Raw genomic sequence first — 17,563 nt, 5'->3', positions numbered from 1 at the left:
TTCCTGGAAATGTTATTAATTATCAGAAAAGGCGAGCGTTTGAACTGCACGGCAGTCAGAGGGGCAGGCGAGAACGAATGGCCGGGAAACCATTGCTTCATCCCTACTAATCTCAGCCGTCCGTGATCTGCACCGGGATGTCCCAACAGAACAAGCTCTGGTTATTGTCATCCTGCAGCATCCAGCGAACAACCAGCTTGAGCTGCAAACAAGCAAAACACGTTGGCATGGAAACCAGAACGACCCGCTTCTACGCGACCCAGGTAAGGGGCCGCGTCGACGTGGTAAAACAGGATGCCTACCCCCTCGCATTGCTCTGAACCCCTATTCCCAGGGGAGGCGGTCACTACAGTGTCAAAATAGAAAACTACCCCAAGAGACATTTATTTTGGGGTACATGGGAAGCATTCCCCCATACAGGGAAGGTTTGGGCACATGAGCCTAACCCCCCCCCCCCCCCCCCCCAGTTTACCATGATCCCGATGAGTGAACTCTGCGCCCACACCGGCCCCACCTAAAGCGATATTCCGATAAAGCCAGAGACTTACGCTGGGGTAGGACTTCTTGATGGGCAGTTTGGTGAGGTAGGTGTAAGTCTGGCCGCTCTTTATTGGGCACGAGATCCCACTTTTACAGCCGTCCGGCTCAGGAATCTGGAACGGAACCGGAACCTTGAGCAGGATCCCGTAGACCACGGCCGTCAGATTCGTGCTGTCTTCTTCTGCAAAAAGCAAGCGGGAAGTGAGTAACTCCAGGGAGGGCGCGAGGAGAGGAGGGAGGGCGCGAGGAGAGGAGGGAGGGCGCGAGGAGAGGAGGGACAGCGGGGGGGAATCTTACTGCTCGTGAAGGTCACGTTGACGGTGTACGTTTCGCCTTTCACCAGTGGGCACGGCTGCTTGGGGCACGGAGACACATCCACGGTGACCAGCGCCCCTTTCACACAACCTGCACCAACGACACGAAACATAAGAGTGCGGTCTGCACCCCCTACCACCGCAAGCCGCCAACACTTACCGCAGTCCTTGTACACCAACGGCTCGGAGATAGCCCCGGGCAGGGCACAAGCCGCGAAGGCCACCAAGGCAGCCAACAGAGTCAAAGCCATTTCACCTGAAACAGAGAGACGGGTTCAGAGAGTGCAACAGAGACCACAGAACGGGAGAGGGGGGGACAGAGACCACCGAACGGGAGGGGGCTGAGTGTATAGTGCTAGAAGCAGGAAGAGTTAGTGGGGTGTATCCCTCACCCTTCCTTCTATTCCGCCCCCTCCTCTTCTCTTGTGCCCGGTGTTGTACCTGTTTCTCTCTCCGTCTTCTGTTTCTTTCGCTTCCTCTCCCGAGTCTTGTGATTTCCGGTTTCTGACGTGTTTAGATTGGCAGCTCCACTGATAGGTGGGGACTTGTTGAGTGGCCAATAGCGATCCAGTGGGTGGTGTTATGGTAACATGGCGGCAGCGCGCACTCTCCTGGTAATGACGGGACCGGGGCGGCGGTAAGAGATTTCCTGTCACGTGAAGCACTTACTGTCCTGCACTTCCGGGTCCATACTGACCGCGATGTATACCCTATGTAGGCATATAAATACCCCCCCCCGTCGTCCCATGACCCGCGTAACCTCCCCAATCTCGCGTTCCCCGTAGCGTCCCTTGTCCCACATACATACATACATACATACATACATACATACATACATACATACATCCATACATCCATACATCCATACATCCATACATCCATACATCCGGCCGCCCGCCCGCCCGCCCGCAGCGTTATAACCCCTGTCTCCTCAGGGCCGTCAGACTCGCCCCGGATTTGTTCCTCCGGCATTTTTCTGGAAGACGTCCGGAGGGAGAGATCCACCTGGCAGACAGCTGCGTGAAGGTGCGTTACCTGCTGAAAGCGGCACCCTTATCGTCCTCTCGGTGCCTCCGGAACCATGAGATGGAGACCCTGATCAGCTGGCAGAGCTGTCCGTCTCATACTTCCTCACTGGATTAACCTCTGCCTCTTCTGCTGGGAGACGGTTCCTTGCCCCCACACATGTCGTGAGATGTTCCATGTGTTAACATACCGGTTTCCCTCTTTTCAGAGGCTGCGAGAGCTTACCCAGGACTCTGAGTTTCTGCGCCTGCAGGTGGAGAGCGGTGGCTGCTCTGGGTTTCAGTACAAATTCTCTCTGGACACGGAGATGACGGAGGAGGACAGGTGATGGCGGGTTATGGGAGCGAACTACATGTCCACGCGGGCCACACACCTACGTGGAAAGGGGCACTAGCGTGATCACGTTTTATATGAAGCGGTTGAAATCACACACAAGCGTATATATCATATATATATATATATCACACATACACATAAATACACTATATATTATATATATATCATACACCCTGATTCACATATACACACCGTCACATACACAAATATATATATATACACACCGTCACATACACATAAATACTATATATATATATCACATACACAGAGATTCACATAAACACACCGTCACATACACAAATACATTATATATATATATCACATACACTGATTCACATAAACACACCGTCACATACACATAAATACATTTATATTATATATATATCACATACACACTGATTCACATATACACATAAATACATTTATATTATATATATATCACATACACACTGATTCACATATACACACCGTCACATACACATAAATACATTATATATATATATATATATATATATATCTCACATACACAGAGATTCACATAAACACACCGTCACATACACAAATACATTATATATATATATCACATACACTGATTCACATAAACACACTGTCACATACACAAATACATTATATATATATATATATCACATACATACTGATTCACATACACACCGTCACATACACATAAATACATTATATATTATATATATATCACATACACACTGATTCACATATACACACCGTCACATACACAAATATATATATATACACACCGTCACATACACATAAATACTATATATATATATATCACATACACCGAGATTCACATAAACACACCGTCACATACACAAATACATTATATATATATATCACATACACTGATTCACATAAACACACCGTCACATACACATAAATACATTTATATTATATATATATCACATACACACTGATTCACATATACACACCGTCACATACACATAAATACATTTATATTATATATATATCACATACACACTGATTCACATATACACACCGTCACATACACATAAATACATTATATATATATATATATATATATATATATCTCACATACACAGAGATTCACATAAACACACCGTCACATACACAAATACATTATATATATATATATCACATACACTGATTCACATAAACACACTGTCACATACACAAATACATTATATATATATATATCACATACATACTGATTCACATACACACCGTCACATACACATAAATACATTATATATTATATATATATATCACATACACACTGATTCACATATACACACCGTCACATACACATAAATACATTATATATTAAATATATCACATACACACTGATTCACATATACACACCGTCACATACACATAAATACATTATATATTATATATATATCACATACACCCTGATTCACATATACACACCGTCACATACACATAACATACATTATATATTATATATATCACATACACACTGATTCACATATACACACCGTCACATACACATAAATACATTTATATTGTATATATATATCACATACACCCTGATTCACATAAACACACTGTCACATACACAAATACATTATATATATATATATATATATATCACATACATACTGATTCACATACACACCGTCACATACACATAAATACATTATATATTATATATATATATCACATACACACTGATTCACATATACACACCGTCACATACACATAAATACATTTATATTATATATATATATCACATACACACTGATTCACATATACACACCGTCACATACACATAAATACATTTATATTGTATATATATATCACATACACCCTGATTCACATAAACACACCGTCACATACACATAAATACATTATATATATATATATATCACATACACTGATTCACATAAACACACTGTCACATACACAAATACATTATATATATATATATATCACATACATACTGATTCACATACACACCGTCACATACACATAAATACATTATATATTATATATATATATCACATACACACTGATTCACATATACACACCGTCACATACACATAAATACATTATATATTATATATATATCACATACACCCTGATTCACATATACACACGGTCACATACACATAAATACATTTATATTGTATATATATCTATATATATATCTCTCCCTATTGGCCGAGACCTCCTTCACCAAAGCCTAGTCTGATTGCAGGACTGTCCCAGGCAATCCCAGACATGTGGTCGCTGTGAGGGGCACGTGGGGCGGTGGGATTACGCTGTGAGGGGCACGTGGGGCGGTGGGATTACGCTGTGAGGGGCACGTGGGGCGGTGGGATTACGCTGTGAGGGGCACGTGGGGCGGTGGGATTACGCTGTGAGGGGCACGCGGGGCGGTGGGATTACGCTGTGACGGGCACGCGGGGCGGTGGGATTACGCTGTGAGGGGCACGCGGGGTGGTGGGATTACGCTGTGAGGGGCACGCGGGGCGGTGGGATTACGCTGTGAGGGGCACGCGGGGCGGTGGGATTACGCTGTGAGGGGCACGCGGGGCGGTGACTGATGTCTGTGTCCCCCATGCAGGGTGTTTGGTGATAACGGCGCCCGCGTCGTGGTGGACGTGCAGAGCCTGCAGCTGGTGAAAGGCAGCACCGTGGAGTATTGCACAGAGCTGATCCGCAGCTCCTTCCAGCTGGCTCACAACCCGCAGGCGGCCCAGGGGTGCTCGTGTGGGGCCTCCTTCTCGGTCAAATTGTGAGAGACTGCTGTTTGGAAGGCGGGAGGCCGAGGGGCCGCACAGCTGTGTGTAAATAAAGAGGAGTTTGAGGTCCGGACCTGGTTTGTGTTTCTCTGGCCTCGACGGTCTCCGTGCTGAATGCTGTGACGGGATTACACCGAGCGAAGGCTTCGTGTCGTTTAAAGAGGAATTTTCGCAAAATCCCTTTATTCCCAGAATCCCATTAAATAGACATTTTCAGAAATATTCTGTTGTTTTCTTTTTTTGCCCTATAATCGTTTTCAGGCAGCGTTCCCACTCTAGTGATCTGAGCCAGACACCCAGACGCCATATCATACTGCCTGTGGGGAACAATAGAATGCCTCGGTCTTAATCAACTAGCCAAATAAAAATGCTTGACTGATGAGAGTCTATGGAGGAACGGACTATGTTAGCATCGCCATAAAGCATCAGCTCAGTGTGGCGTTTGAGCCGGGAAAGTCACCCAAAATATCACATGACTGACAACAACGGCGGCTCTGGATCTGCAGATGAGGGGAGTTTATTAGGAGAAAATCAGATAAAAACAGATTTTGTCACCAACCGACATTACTGTATACAGCGCTGGGGGGGTTAAATTACAGTATACAGCGCTGGGGGGGTTAAATTACTGTATACAGCGCTGGGGGGGGTTATATTACTGTATACAGGGCTCGTGGGTTATATTACTGTATACAGTGCTGGGGGGGTTATATTACTGTATACAGCGCTGGGGGGTTATATTACTGTATACAGGGCTGGTGGGTTATATTACTGTATACAGGGCTGGGGGGTTATATTACTGCATACAGGGCTGGGGGGTTATATTACTGCATACAGCCCGTGTCACATGTTCAGGAAGTAAGTGACAGGAAAACACTGCTGTCCCGTACACTGGATCCAGGTCGTTGCCAACCAATGCAATGGCCGCTCCTTCTGGACTTGGCGACAGATTTGCGGCTCTAGTGTTTATCGCCGGAACTTCTACTACAAGTGAATCCCGAACGGACTTTGGAAAAACAAGATGAGTGCAAAGGGTGAACGGTAAGAGCTCGGGGTATTAGAGGGGCAATGCTGAGGGCTAGTAGGGGGTATTAGGGGGCAATGCTGAGGGCTAGTAGGGGGAATTAGAGGGGCAATGCTGAGGGCTAGTAGGGGGAATTAGAGGGGCAATGCTGAGGGGTAGTAGGGGGAATTAGAAGGGCAATGCTGAGGGGTAGTAGGGGGTATTAGAGGGGCAATGCTGAGGGGTAGTAGGGGGTATTCGCTGGGCAATGCTGAGGGGTAGTAGGGGGTATTAGGGGCAATGCTGAGGGCTAGTACGGGGAATTAGAGGAGCAATGCTGAGGGCTAGTAGGGGGAATTAGAGGGGCAATGCTGAGGGGTGGTAGGGGGTATTAGAGGGGCAATGCTGAGGGGTGGTAGGGGGTATTAGAGGGGTAATGCTGAGGGGTAGTAGGGGGTATTAGAGGGGCAATGCTGAGGGGTAGTAGGGGAAATAGAGGGGCAATGCTGAGGGGTAGTAGGGGGTATTAGCTGGGCAATGCTGAGGGCTAGTAGGGGGAATTAGAGGGGCAATGCTGAGTGGTAGTAGGGGGAATTAGAGGGGCAATGCTGAGGGGTAGTAGGGGGTATTAGCTGGGCAATGCTGAGGGGTATTAGGGGGCAATGCTGAGGGCTAGTAGGGGGTATTAGAGGGGCAATGCTGAGGGGTAGTAGGGGGTATTAGAGGGGCAATGCTGAGGGCTAGTAGGGGGAATTAGAGGGGCAATGCTGAGGGGTAGTAGGGGGTATTAGAGGGGCAATGCTGAAGGGTAGTAGGGGTATTAGAGGGGCAATGCTGAGGGGTAGTAGGGGGAATTAGAGGGGCAATGCTGAGGGGTAGTAGGGGGTATTAGAGGGGCAATGCTGAGGGCTAGTAGGGGGTATTAGAGGGGCAATGCTGAGGGCTAGTAGGGGGTATTAGAGGGTCAATGCTGAGGGCTAGTAGGGGGTATTAGGGGGCAATGCTGAGGGCTAGTAGGGGGAATTAGAGGGGCAATGCTGAGGGCTAGTAGGGGGAATTAGAGGGGCAATGCTGAGGGCTAGTAGGGGGAATTAGAGGGGCAATGCTGAGGGGTAGTAGTGGGTATTAGAGGGGCAATGCTGAGGGCTAGTAGGGGGAATTAGAGGGGCAATGCTGAGGGCTAGTAGGGGGTATTAGGGGGCAATGCTGAGGGCTAGTAGGGGGAATTAGAGGGGCAATGCTGAGGGGTAGTAGGGGGAATTAGAGGGGCAATGCTGAGCGGTAGTAGGGGGAATTAGAGGGGCAATGCTGAGGGGTAGTAGGGGGCAATGCTGATGGGTAGGAGGGGTATAAGGGGGCAATGCTGAGGGGTGGTAGGGGGTATTAGAGGGGAATTGTGGGGGCATTAGAGGGGCAATGCTGTGGGGGTAGGGGGTATTAGGAGACCCCATTTAAGTGGCGTGGTATTAACCCTTACAGTCTCCCTACAGGCCCAGTCTGGACGGGGTGTTCCTGCGCAGGTTCGTGAAGCTCCGGGCCGTGCTTCTGCCCCGGTGGACGTCTCCCAACTCCCTGATGTTCGTCACCCTGCTGGCCGTGGCCCTCACAGGTTAACCCTTTAATGGCAGACGCAGCCAATCAGGGCTTGTTGTGTTATTGTTTTTTAAATGATAAAGCAGATTGCGCAGTGCCGAGTATACTCCGAATGACTCAGTGGATGAGCCACGTTTCTTCTCTCTTGCAGGGCAGCTGCTGGTCTATCAGGTGGGGGTTCTGCCCAGTCAGTTCTACGGGACGCTGGCGGACAGAGACCTGCGCGGCTTCCGGGACCTCGCCGTCGTCTCCCTCGTTCTCATCCTTCTCATATCCCTGGTGCGTGTCCTGGCGCAGCGCCGAGCGGTATGCCGGTAACGTGCGCAGCGCCGAGCGGTATGCGGGTAATGTGCGCAGCGCCGAGCAGTATGTGGGTAACGCGTTCTCTCTCCGTAGCTGCGCAGTGCCGAGCGCTATGTCAGTAACGTGTTCTCTCTGTAGCTGTGCAGTGCTGAGCAGTATGTCAGTAACGTGTTCTCTCTGTAGCTGCGCAGTGCCGAGTGGTATGTCAGTAACGTGTTCTCTCTGTAGCTGCACTGTGCCGAGCAGTATGTGGGTAACGCGTTCTCTCTCCGTAGCTGCACAGTGCCGAGCAGTATGTCAGTAACGTGTTCTCTCTGTAGCTGTGCAGTGCTGAGCAGTATGTCAGTAACGTGTTCTCTCTGTAGCTGCGCAGTGCCGAGTGGTATGTCAGTAACGTGTTCTCTCTGTAGCTGCACTGTGCCGAGCGGTATGTGGGTAATGTGCTTTCTCCGTAGCTGCACAGTGCCGAGCAGTATGTCAGTAACGTGTTCTCTCTGTAGCTGTGCAGTGCTGAGCAGTATGTCAGTAACGTGTTCTCTCTGTAGCTGCGCAGTGCCGAGTGGTATGTCAGTAACGCGTTCTCTCTGCAGCTGCGCAGTGCCGAGCAGTATGTCGGTAAGCTGGTCTATGTGAGCTGTCGCCGGGATCTGACGGAGTATCTGCACGGCCTGTACTTTAACAAGCAGGTGTATTACACGCTGAGCGCGCAGCACCCCCACATCGACAACCCGTAAGTGCCCCCCGTGTTTTCTTATGTAGTTGCCTTGGGGCATATTGAAATGGTTGGCAATGCTCTCTTGTTGCCCTGGGGGGTATTTGGGTGGCTGGGAATGCTCTCTTGTTCCCCCTGAGGGTATTTGGGTGGCTGGGAATGCTCTCTTGTTGCCCCGGGGGGTATTTGGGTGGCTGGGAATGCTCTCTTGTTGCCCCGGGGGGCGGTATTTGGGTGGCTGGGAATGCTCTCTTGTTGCCCCAGGGGGTATTTGGGTGGCTGGCAATGCTCTCTAGTTTCCCGGGGGGGGGGTATTTGGGTGGCTGGGAATGCTCTCTAGTTGCCCCGGGGGGCGGTATTTGGGTGGCTGGGAATGCTCTCTTGTTACCCCAGGGAGGTATTTGGGTGGCTGGGAATGCTCTCTTGTTGCCCCGGGGGGTATTTGGGTGGTTGGGAATGCTCTCTTGTTGCCCCAGGGCGGGGGGGTATTTGGGTCGCTGGGAATGCTCTCTTGTTCCCCCTGAGGGTATTTGGGTGGCTGGCAATGCTCTCTAGTTTCCCCGGGGGGGGGGGGGTATTTGGGTGGCTGGGAATGCTCTCTAGTTGCCCCGGAGGGCGGTATTTGGGTGGCTGGGAATGCTCTCTTGTTGCCCCGGGGGGGGGGTATTTGGGTGGCTGGGAATGCTCTCTTGTTGCCCCAGGGGGGTATTTGGGTGGCTGGGAATGCTCTCTAGTTGCCCCTGAGGGTATTTGGGTGGCTGGGAATGCTCTCTTGTTCCCCCGGGGGTATTTGGGTGGTTGGGAATGCTCTCTTGTTGCCCCAGGGGGTATTTGGGTGGCTGGGAATGCTCTCTTGTTGCCCGGTGGTATTTGGGTGGCTGGGAATGCTCTCTAGTTGCCCCTGAAGCGGGGGTATTAACCGTTTGTGTGCCGCAGGGACCAGCGCATGACTCAGGACGTGGAGCGGCTTTGCCGGGATCTGGGTTCCTTTGCCAGTAAGATTCTGATAACGCCCTTCACGCTGGGGTATTACTCCTACCAGTGCGCGCTCAGGTAAGGCCACGCGTGTGGAAAACACAAAGATCCTGCGTGTGCACGCTCCGCACACACGTGTTCCTCTTCATGCCTGCAGCACCGGGTGGGTTGGACCCGTCTCCGTCTTCGGATACTTCGTGGTCGGGTCGGTTCTGAATAAAGTTCTGATGAGTCCCGTTATCCCCAAACTGGTTCAGCAGGAGAAGCTGGAGGGCGACTTCCGGTGAGTTCCGCTGCGTCTTTCTGTATTTTGCGTGTTTCTGTTCGGTTGGGCTGTATGTTGCGTGTTTCTGTTCGGTTGGGCTGTATGTTGCGTGTTTCTGTTTGGTTGGGCTGTATGTCGCGTGTTTCTGTTCGGTTGGGCTGTATGTTGCGTGTTTCTGTTCGGTTGGGCTGTATGTTGCGTGTTTCTGTTTGGTTGGGCTGTATGTCGCGTGTTTCTGTTCGGTTTGGCTGTATGTTGCGTGTTTATGTTCTGTTGAGCTGTATATCGCGTGTATCTGTTAAATTGAGATGTATATCGCGTCTTCCTGTTTGGTTCAGCTGTATGTTGCGTATTTCTGTTTGGTTGAGCTGTATGTCGCGTGTTTCTGTTCTGTTGGGCTGTATGTATGTTGTGTGTTCCTGTTCTGTTGGGCTATATGTTGCGTATTTCTGTTCTGTTGGGCTGTATGTATGTTGCGTGTTCCTGTTCTGTTGAGCTGTATGTTGCGTGTTCCTGTTCGGTTGGGCTGTATGTTGCGTGTTTCTGTTCGGTTGGGCTGTATGTTGCGTGTTCCTGTTCGGTTGGGCTGTATGTTGCGTGTTTCTGTTCGGTTGGGCTGTATGTTGCGTGTTTCTGTTCGGTTGGGCTGTATGTTGCGTGTTTCTGTTCGGTTGAGCTGTATGTTGCGTGTTTCTGTTCGGTTGGGCTGTATGTTGCGTGTTTCTGTTCGGTTGAGCTGTATGTTGCGTGTTCCTGTTCGGTTGGGCTGTATGTTGCGTGTTTCTGTTCGGTTGGGCTGTATGTTGCGTGTTTCTGTTCGGTTGGGCTGTATGTTGCGTGTTTCTGTTCGGTTGAGCTGTATGTTGCGTGTTTCTGTTCTGTTGGGCTGTATGTTGCGTGTTTCTGTTCTGTTGAGCTGTATATCGCGTGTATCTGTTAAATTGAGATGTATATCGCGTGTTCCTGTTCGGTTCAGCTGTATGTTGCGTATTTCTGTTTGGTTGAGCTGTATGTCGCGTGTTTCTGTTCTGTTGGGCTGTATGTATGTTATGTGTTCCTGTTCTGTTGGGCTATATGTTGCGTGTTCCTGTTCTGTTGGGCTGTATGTTGCATGTTCCTGTTCGGTTGGGCTGTATGTTGCGTGTTTCTCTTAGGTTGAGCTGTATGTTGCATGTTTCTGTTACGTTGAGCTGTATGTTGCGTGTTCCTGTTCGGTTGGGCTGTATGTTGCGTGTTTATGTTCGGTTGGGCTGTATGTTGCATGTTTCTGTTCTGTTGGGCTGTATGTTGCGTGTTTCTGTTCTGTTGGGCTGTATGTTGCGTGTTCCTGTTCAGTTGGGCTGTATATCGCATGTTTCTGTTCCGTTGAGCTGTATGTTGCGTGTTCCTGTTCGGTTGGGCTGTATGTTGCGTATTTCTGTTTGGTTGAGCTGTATGTCGCGTGTTTCTGTTCTGTTGGGCTGTATGTATGTTATGTGTTCCTGTTCTGTTGGGCTATATGTTGCGTGTTCCTGTTCTGTTGGGCTGTATGTTGCATGTTCCTGTTCGGTTGGGCTGTATGTTGCGTGTTTCTCTTAGGTTGAGCTGTATGTTGCATGTTTCTGTTACGTTGAGCTGTATGTTGCGTGTTCCTGTTCGGTTGGGCTGTATGTTGCGTGTTTATGTTCGGTTGGGCTGTATGTTGCATGTTTCTGTTCTGTTGGGCTGTATGTTGCGTGTTTATGTTCTGTTGGGCTGTATGTTGCGTGTTCCTGTTCAGTTGGGCTGTATATCGCATGTTTCTGTTCCGTTGAGCTGTATGTTGCGTGTTCCTGTTCGGTTGGGCTGTATATCGCATGTTTCTGTTCCGTTGAGCTGTATGTTGCGTGTTTCTGTTCGGTTGGGCTGTATGTTGAGTTGCTTGTTCATATATGTCATGTATTGTGCAGGTTCAAGCATGTGCAGGTCCGTGTGAATGCAGAGGCCACCGCGTTTGCCAGGTACGTGCAGCTTTTAGAGGGGAATATTATGTGAATAACAGAACTGGTAATAAGAGCCAGTAATGACATAACAGAGCCGGTAATAAGAGCCGGTAATGACATAACAGAACCGGTAATAAGAGCCAGTAATGACATAACAGAGCCGGTAATAAGAGCCGGTAATGACATAACAGAACCGGTAATAAGAGCCGGTAATGACATAACAGAACCGGTAATAAGAGCCGGTAATGACATAACAGAACCGGTAATAAGAGCCGGTAATGACAAAACAGAACCGGTAATAAGAGCCGGTAATGACATAACAGAGCCGGTAATAAGAGCCGGTAATGACATAACAGAACCGGTAATAAGAGCCGGTAATGACATAACAGAGCCGGTAATAAGAGCCGGTAATGACATAACAGAACCGGTAATAAGAGCCGGTAATGACATAACAGAACCGGTAATAAGAGCCGGTAATGGCATAACAGACCCGGTAATAAGAGCCGGTAATGACATAACAGAACCGGTAATAAGAGCCGGTAATGGCAAAACAGAACCGGTAATAAGAGCCGGTAATGACATAACAGAGCCGGTAATAAGAGCCGGTAATGACATAACAGAACCGGTAATAAGAGCCGGTAATGACATAACAGAACTGGTAATAAGAGCCAGTAATGACATAACAGAGCCGGTAATAAGAGCCGGTAATGACATAACAGAACCGGTAATAAGAGCCGGTAATGACATAACAGAGCCGGTAATGATATAACAGAACTGGTAATAAGAGCCAGTAATGACATAACAGAGCCGGTAATAAGAGCCGGTAATGACATAACAGAACCGGTAATAAGAGCCGGTAATGACATAACAGAACTGGTAATAAGAGCCAGTAATGACATAACAGAACCGGTAATAAGAGCCGGTAATGACATAACAGAACCGGTAATAAGAGCCGGTAATGACATAACAGAACTGGTAATAAGAGCCGGTAATGACATAACAGAACCGGTAATAAGAGCCGGTAATGGCATAACAGAACCGGTAATAAGAGCCGGTAATGACATAACACAACCGGTAATAAGAGCCGGTAATGACATAACAGAACCGGTAATAAGAGCCGGTAATGGCATAACAGAACCGGTAATAAGAGCCGGTAATGACATAACAGAACTGGTAAGAGCCAGTAATGACACAACAGAGCCGGTAATAAGAGCCGGTAATGACATAACAGAACCGGTAATAAGAGCCGGTAATGACATAACAGAACCGGTAATAAGAGCCGGTAATGGCATAACAGAACCGGTAATAAGAGCCGGTAATGACATAACAGACCCGGTAATAAGAGCCGTTAATGACATAACAGAACCGGTAATAAGAGCCGGTAATGACATAACGGAACCGGTAATAAGAGCCGGTAATGACATAACGGAACCGGTAATAAGAGCCGGTAATGGCATAACAGAACCGGTAATAAGAGCCGGTAATGACATAACAGAACCGGTAATAAGAGCCGGTAATGACATAACAGAACTGGTAATAAGAGCTGGTAATGACATAACGGAACCGGTAATAAGAGCCGGTAATGAAGTAGAAGAATTGTTTGGCGTCGGACGAGGGCCGGTTCTCTCACTGATTGACAGGCCGGTTCTGTGTTTAGGGCAGGAGACGTGGAACACTCGAGAACCGACCGCAGGCTGCAGACTCTCATCCTCACCCAGAAGCAGCTGATGTACCTGGAGTTCTGGGTGTATCGTGAGTACCGGGGCAAACGGGGAGGGTGAGTGTGAGTGCCGGCCGCGCTGTCTGGGGGGAGTTAGCGGACGTTCTGCGCGGGGGGGGGGTAGTGTTGGGGGGAAGCCTGTGGCCGGGGGAGTCTCCGGGGGGGGGGGTTAGGTTTTCTTTTTGTAGTGATAAGAGGGGCAAATTCCAGGGACAGAAGAGGGGTGGGGTGGAGGTGGCTAAGGGTCAGGAATGTGGCTAAGGGTCAGGAATGTGGCCCTCCTCACGTGCGCTGTCCCTGGCAGTTGGAACCAACACCTTTGATTATCTGGGTGGGATCCTGAGTTACGTGGTCATCGCGGTTCCCATCTTCACCGGCGTCTACGGAGACCTGAGTGCGGCCGAGCTCAGCGAACTGATCAGCAAGGTGAGAACCCCCCCATTCCCTCCTGCCCCGGTGGGAGATGTACCAGATGCCAGGCCCCCCCCATTCCTTACTGTAGGTTGGGGGGAGCAGGTTCTGCATTTCCTCCTCCCCTGGTAGGTGGTGCACTGTCTGGGGTACCAGCTGATGCAGCCCCCTCTCTGTTTCAGAACGCCTTCGTGTCCATTTACCTGATCAGCTGTTTCAGTCAAATCATTGACCTGTCGAGTACATTGTGCGACGTGGCGGGTTACACGCACAGGTACGTTGCATGACGTGGTGGGTTGCGCGACGTGGTGGGTTACATGCGCAGGTACGTTGCGTGGCGGGTTACACAGGCAAGGACGTTGTTACAGGGTCACCGTACCCAAGGCTGGTCCCCTGTTTGAGGGCTGAGGAATCACCGGTCAGTCCCTCATACAGAGCTCCTGCTATCCACGGATCATCCAGACCACCATTCGTAGTAAAACAAGAACTTTATTTACAAACACACAGAACTTTATATAAAATCTCAATTCAATGAGCACCGAACCCAACCCCCAATCCCATCACTCACATCCCATCACCAATCCCATCAGTATACAGGGGATGTCTCAGGTGAGGGGATTAAGAGATACAATGGGTTCCCCCGCCTGTGTTACCCCCCTGTAGTGCGGGGGCTGTCGGGGCCGACATGGCTGTGCTGGCTGATTAAGAGCCCCAGCTGGGTTACCTGATTGTTCCTCTGAGGGCCGGAGCTGCAGCCACATTCAGTCTCTGGGCCGAATACACAATAAACAGACAATATAAAATATTACCGGGTCACGGAGCGTCTGTGTCCGGTTCCGTATCCCGTGACCCGGTAATATTTTATATTGTCTGTTTATTGTGACAGTAACATATGAGCCAGCTAGCCCGGCCCTGTCACAGACAGGGTTACACGCGCAGGGACGTTGCGTGATGTGGCGAGTTACAAGCACAGCCACGAGGTCTGTGTGCCACGCAAGGCTGTGAATGGTGTGCAGCTGCAGTAGTGCAGGGCAGCTTCTAATGCCCCGCGGGGTATTTTGTGTCGCAGGATAGGCGAGCTGCAGGAGGTGATGTCCGGCCTCGCTCAGGCACACAGCGTACCCGAGGACGCCACGTTCCCGTACGAGGACAGCGCCACGTAAGTGCACACGGAGAGTCCAGGGGTCCCTCTGGGCCCTCGTGAATGTTTGTGACCACGTTTGTTGCCATTGCAGAGCCCCGGAGGAGCATGTGCCGCCGGCTGACCCCGTGTTTGTCATGGAAAATGTAACCATAGCAACCCCGGATTTTGATTGCACCCTCGTGCGAGACCTGAACGTGGCCGTGTGTGACGGGAGTAGCCTTCTAATCACAGGCGACACGGGCAGCGGCAAGTCCTCCATCCTGCGTGTCCTGGCCGGTTTATGGAAAAGCAAGCGAGGTGCGCGTCACGCGTGTGGCATGCGGGCAGCAGTGAATGCATGTTCTGCGCCGGCCTCTTCGGTGTCAGATGACTTGGTGGCGGCTCCGTGGACTCCGCGTGGGATGTGATCGTGGAATACAGTGGGGGAGAGGAACGCCTCGTACCTCGTTGCCCTTAAACGTGTTTTATGCGCCCGTGCTCTTCTTCTTCAGGTCATGTGTTTGTTCACGCGCCGTTTGGACCCCGTGGCGTGTTATTTCTTCCCCAAAAACCTTTCCTGAGTGATGGAAGCTTAAGGGAGCAGGTGAGCTGCATCCACGTGACACGAAGCCGTCACGGACCCAGCACAGCATTATATAACATATACACGGCCCCCGATTGTACTGTATAACCTTATACGCAGACACCTGTGCGCCACCCACACACTACACCCCGATATACACAACCTGCACCCCGTACACTGCCTGTGTCTCTGTGTGTGTGCGATGCACGTGTGTCTGTGTGTGCGATGCACGTGTGTCTCTGTGTGTGTGCGATGCACGTGTGTCTCTGTGTGTGCGATGCACGTGTGTCTCTGTGTGTGTGCGATGCACGTGTGTCTCTGTGTGCGATGCACGTGTCTCTGTGTGTGCACGGTGCACGCGTGTCTCTGTGTGTGTGCGGTAACATGTTTATGTATGTATGTAATATTTCTATTTTCAGGTAATTTACCCCTTGAAGGATATTTACCCCGAAGCTGGTGAGATCTCTTACTTATCATCTTTATTGAAACACGTTTGTTCCCCGTGCCTCATACGTCAGTGACCCCCCCGGTTCTGTGACCTTTGACCTCTCCCCTTTTATAGGACGAGTTGATGACGAACGAATCGTGCGTTCGCTGGACATGGCTGGGCTGGTAATGTTGCAATCTCCGAGCGCCACCATTCCCCCCCCCACACATGTACTGCATCCCCCCCCCCGCACACACATACACACACACGTACTGCACTCCCCTCACGTGCACCGTGGCCCCGTCCTTATCACAGGCTTTCTTTTCAGGCTTCTTTGGTGAACAGGACTGGGGGACTGGACCGAAAAGTGGAATGGAACTGGTGAGTGTGTGAGGGGCCCCGTGCGTCGGTGTGCCGTGTGCCGTGCCGTGTGCCATGCGTCGGTGTGCCGTGCTGTGCGCCAGTGCTCGGGTAGCACGTGGTTTGTGTGACTGTTTGCCGTCCCGTTCGCAGGTCGGAGGTTCTGTCTCCCGGAGAGATGCAGCGTTTGGGATTTTCCCGACTCTTCTATCTGCAGCCAAAATACGCAGGTAAGGGGGGGGGGCGCATGTGCAATGGGGGGGCGACGCATGTGGGCGGGGGCTGTGCGTGTGCACGGGGGAGGAGGGTCGGCGTGCGGAAGGCAGAACCCCATCTGTTCACCGTTCTTGTGTTTCCGTGGCAGTGCTGGACGAGGCGAGCAGCGCTGTCGGTGAGGACGCGGAGACCGAGTTATACCGCCGCTGCCAGCAGATGGGGATGACCCTGATTAGCGTGGGACATCGGAGGAGCCTTTACCAGGTGCAGACCGCACACGGGTGGAAGCACGGGCAGGGCGCTCGTCTCTTTCATGTGTGTGATACACGTCTGAGTCATGTATGTGCATCCCGCAGTTTCACGACTGGGAGCTGAGAATCGGGCTGAACGGTCAGTGGGACCTGAAGAGACTGAAAAAGTGACGAATTCCACGGAGGACGCGGCCCTTCCTCTCCAGTACGGTCCGGGGGGGGGGGCTTCCTCTCCAGCACGGTCCTGGGGGGGGCTTCCTCTCCAGCCCGGTCCCGGGGGGCGCCACGAGGAGATCGCCGTGACGCTCAGAGGGGCGACACTCACAGAGCTGTCTCTGTGTTGGGGAAAGTCGATCATCGGGAAAGAGTTTCCTGACGCGTGGCGCGTGGTTTGCGGTCCCACGAGATAAGTTGCGATGCTTTTCTGGTTATCGGCGCAGAGACCGGTTTTGGGTGAAAAATAAATCTTTAGTAAAGTGATTGATGGTGAGAGGTGGGATTTATTAACCCCGTGTTCCCACTATTCTTAAAACAGATAAATAGACCAAAACCTAATGAAGTTTACACCCTGCCGTGTAAAACTCTGTCCCCGAGACCCCCACAGCGTGCCGAGACAGCTACTGGGCAGCGCTGAGACCCCCACAGCGTGCCGAGAGAGCTACCG

At 50.4% G+C, this 17,563-nt stretch overlaps 3 protein-coding genes across 3 annotated transcripts; 2 read left to right on the top strand and 1 right to left on the bottom strand.

Moving 5' to 3' along the window:
* Window positions 1-112: 112 nt before the first annotated feature.
* On the bottom strand, window positions 113-1,105 carry LOC149271546 (NPC intracellular cholesterol transporter 2-like). The gene is made up of 4 exons (XM_089507345.1): window positions 1,015-1,105; window positions 838-945; window positions 549-721; window positions 113-202 (listed from the first exon to the last, which is right to left on the bottom strand). Exons 1-4 carry the CDS (start codon window positions 1,103-1,105, stop codon window positions 113-115), a joined length of 462 nt encoding a protein of 153 aa, XP_089363471.1.
* Window positions 1,106-1,444: 339 nt separating this feature from the next.
* LOC149271545 (iron-sulfur cluster assembly 2 homolog, mitochondrial-like) lies at window positions 1,445-4,996 on the top strand. Its single transcript, XM_089507344.1, has 4 exons — window positions 1,445-1,491; window positions 1,790-1,880; window positions 2,089-2,204; window positions 4,822-4,996. Exons 1-4 carry the CDS (start codon window positions 1,445-1,447, stop codon window positions 4,994-4,996), a joined length of 429 nt encoding a protein of 142 aa, XP_089363470.1.
* Window positions 4,997-6,017: 1,021 nt separating this feature from the next.
* LOC149271544 (lysosomal cobalamin transporter ABCD4-like) lies at window positions 6,018-17,070 on the top strand. The gene is made up of 18 exons (XM_089507343.1): window positions 6,018-6,037; window positions 7,490-7,608; window positions 7,744-7,871; window positions 8,486-8,625; window positions 9,544-9,660; window positions 9,740-9,865; window positions 13,466-13,560; window positions 13,833-13,954; window positions 14,122-14,213; window positions 15,009-15,098; window positions 15,175-15,380; window positions 15,575-15,666; window positions 16,065-16,101; window positions 16,208-16,257; window positions 16,401-16,453; window positions 16,586-16,662; window positions 16,797-16,912; window positions 17,005-17,070. Exons 1-18 carry the CDS (start codon window positions 6,018-6,020, stop codon window positions 17,068-17,070), a joined length of 1,746 nt encoding a protein of 581 aa, XP_089363469.1.
* The last annotated feature ends 493 nt before the right edge of the window (window positions 17,071-17,563 follow it).

This window comes from Sceloporus occidentalis, unplaced genomic scaffold, assembly GCF_023333645.1.
Source record: "Sceloporus occidentalis isolate IW3139 unplaced genomic scaffold, rSceOcc1.0.p SCAF_495, whole genome shotgun sequence".
Classification (NCBI taxonomy): Eukaryota; Metazoa; Chordata; class Lepidosauria; order Squamata; family Phrynosomatidae; genus Sceloporus; species Sceloporus occidentalis.
Note: the sequence above shows the minus strand (reverse complement) of the source record. Positions and strands in the feature narration are given on the sequence as shown.

Bases quoted from the DNA above. Each gene is read 5' to 3' on its own strand.
- LOC149271545 (XM_089507344.1), top strand. From the start codon at position 1,445: ATGGCGGCAGCGCGCACTCTCCTGGTAATGACGGGACCGGGGCGGCG. The intron at 1,881-2,088 runs GTGCGTTACCTG...CCCTCTTTTCAG, and splicing joins TGGCAGACAGCTGCGTGAAG to AGGCTGCGAGAGCTTACCCA. The intron at 2,205-4,821 runs GTGATGGCGGGT...TCCCCCATGCAG, and splicing joins GAGATGACGGAGGAGGACAG to GGTGTTTGGTGATAACGGCG.
- LOC149271546 (XM_089507345.1), bottom strand. From the start codon at position 1,105: ATGGCTTTGACTCTGTTGGCTGCCTTGGTGGCCTTCGCGGCTTGTGCC. The intron at 722-837 runs GTAAGATTCCCC...TGCTTTTTGCAG, and splicing joins CAACGTGACCTTCACGAGCA to AAGAAGACAGCACGAATCTG. The intron at 203-548 runs GTAAGTCTCTGG...GCTTGTTTGCAG, and splicing joins TCAAGAAGTCCTACCCCAGC to CTCAAGCTGGTTGTTCGCTG.
- LOC149271544 (XM_089507343.1), top strand. From the start codon at position 6,018: ATGAGTGCAAAGGGTGAACG. The intron at 13,955-14,121 runs GTGAGAACCCCC...TCTCTGTTTCAG, and splicing joins TCAGCGAACTGATCAGCAAG to AACGCCTTCGTGTCCATTTA. The intron at 16,454-16,585 runs GTGAGTGTGTGA...TCCCGTTCGCAG, and splicing joins CGAAAAGTGGAATGGAACTG to GTCGGAGGTTCTGTCTCCCG.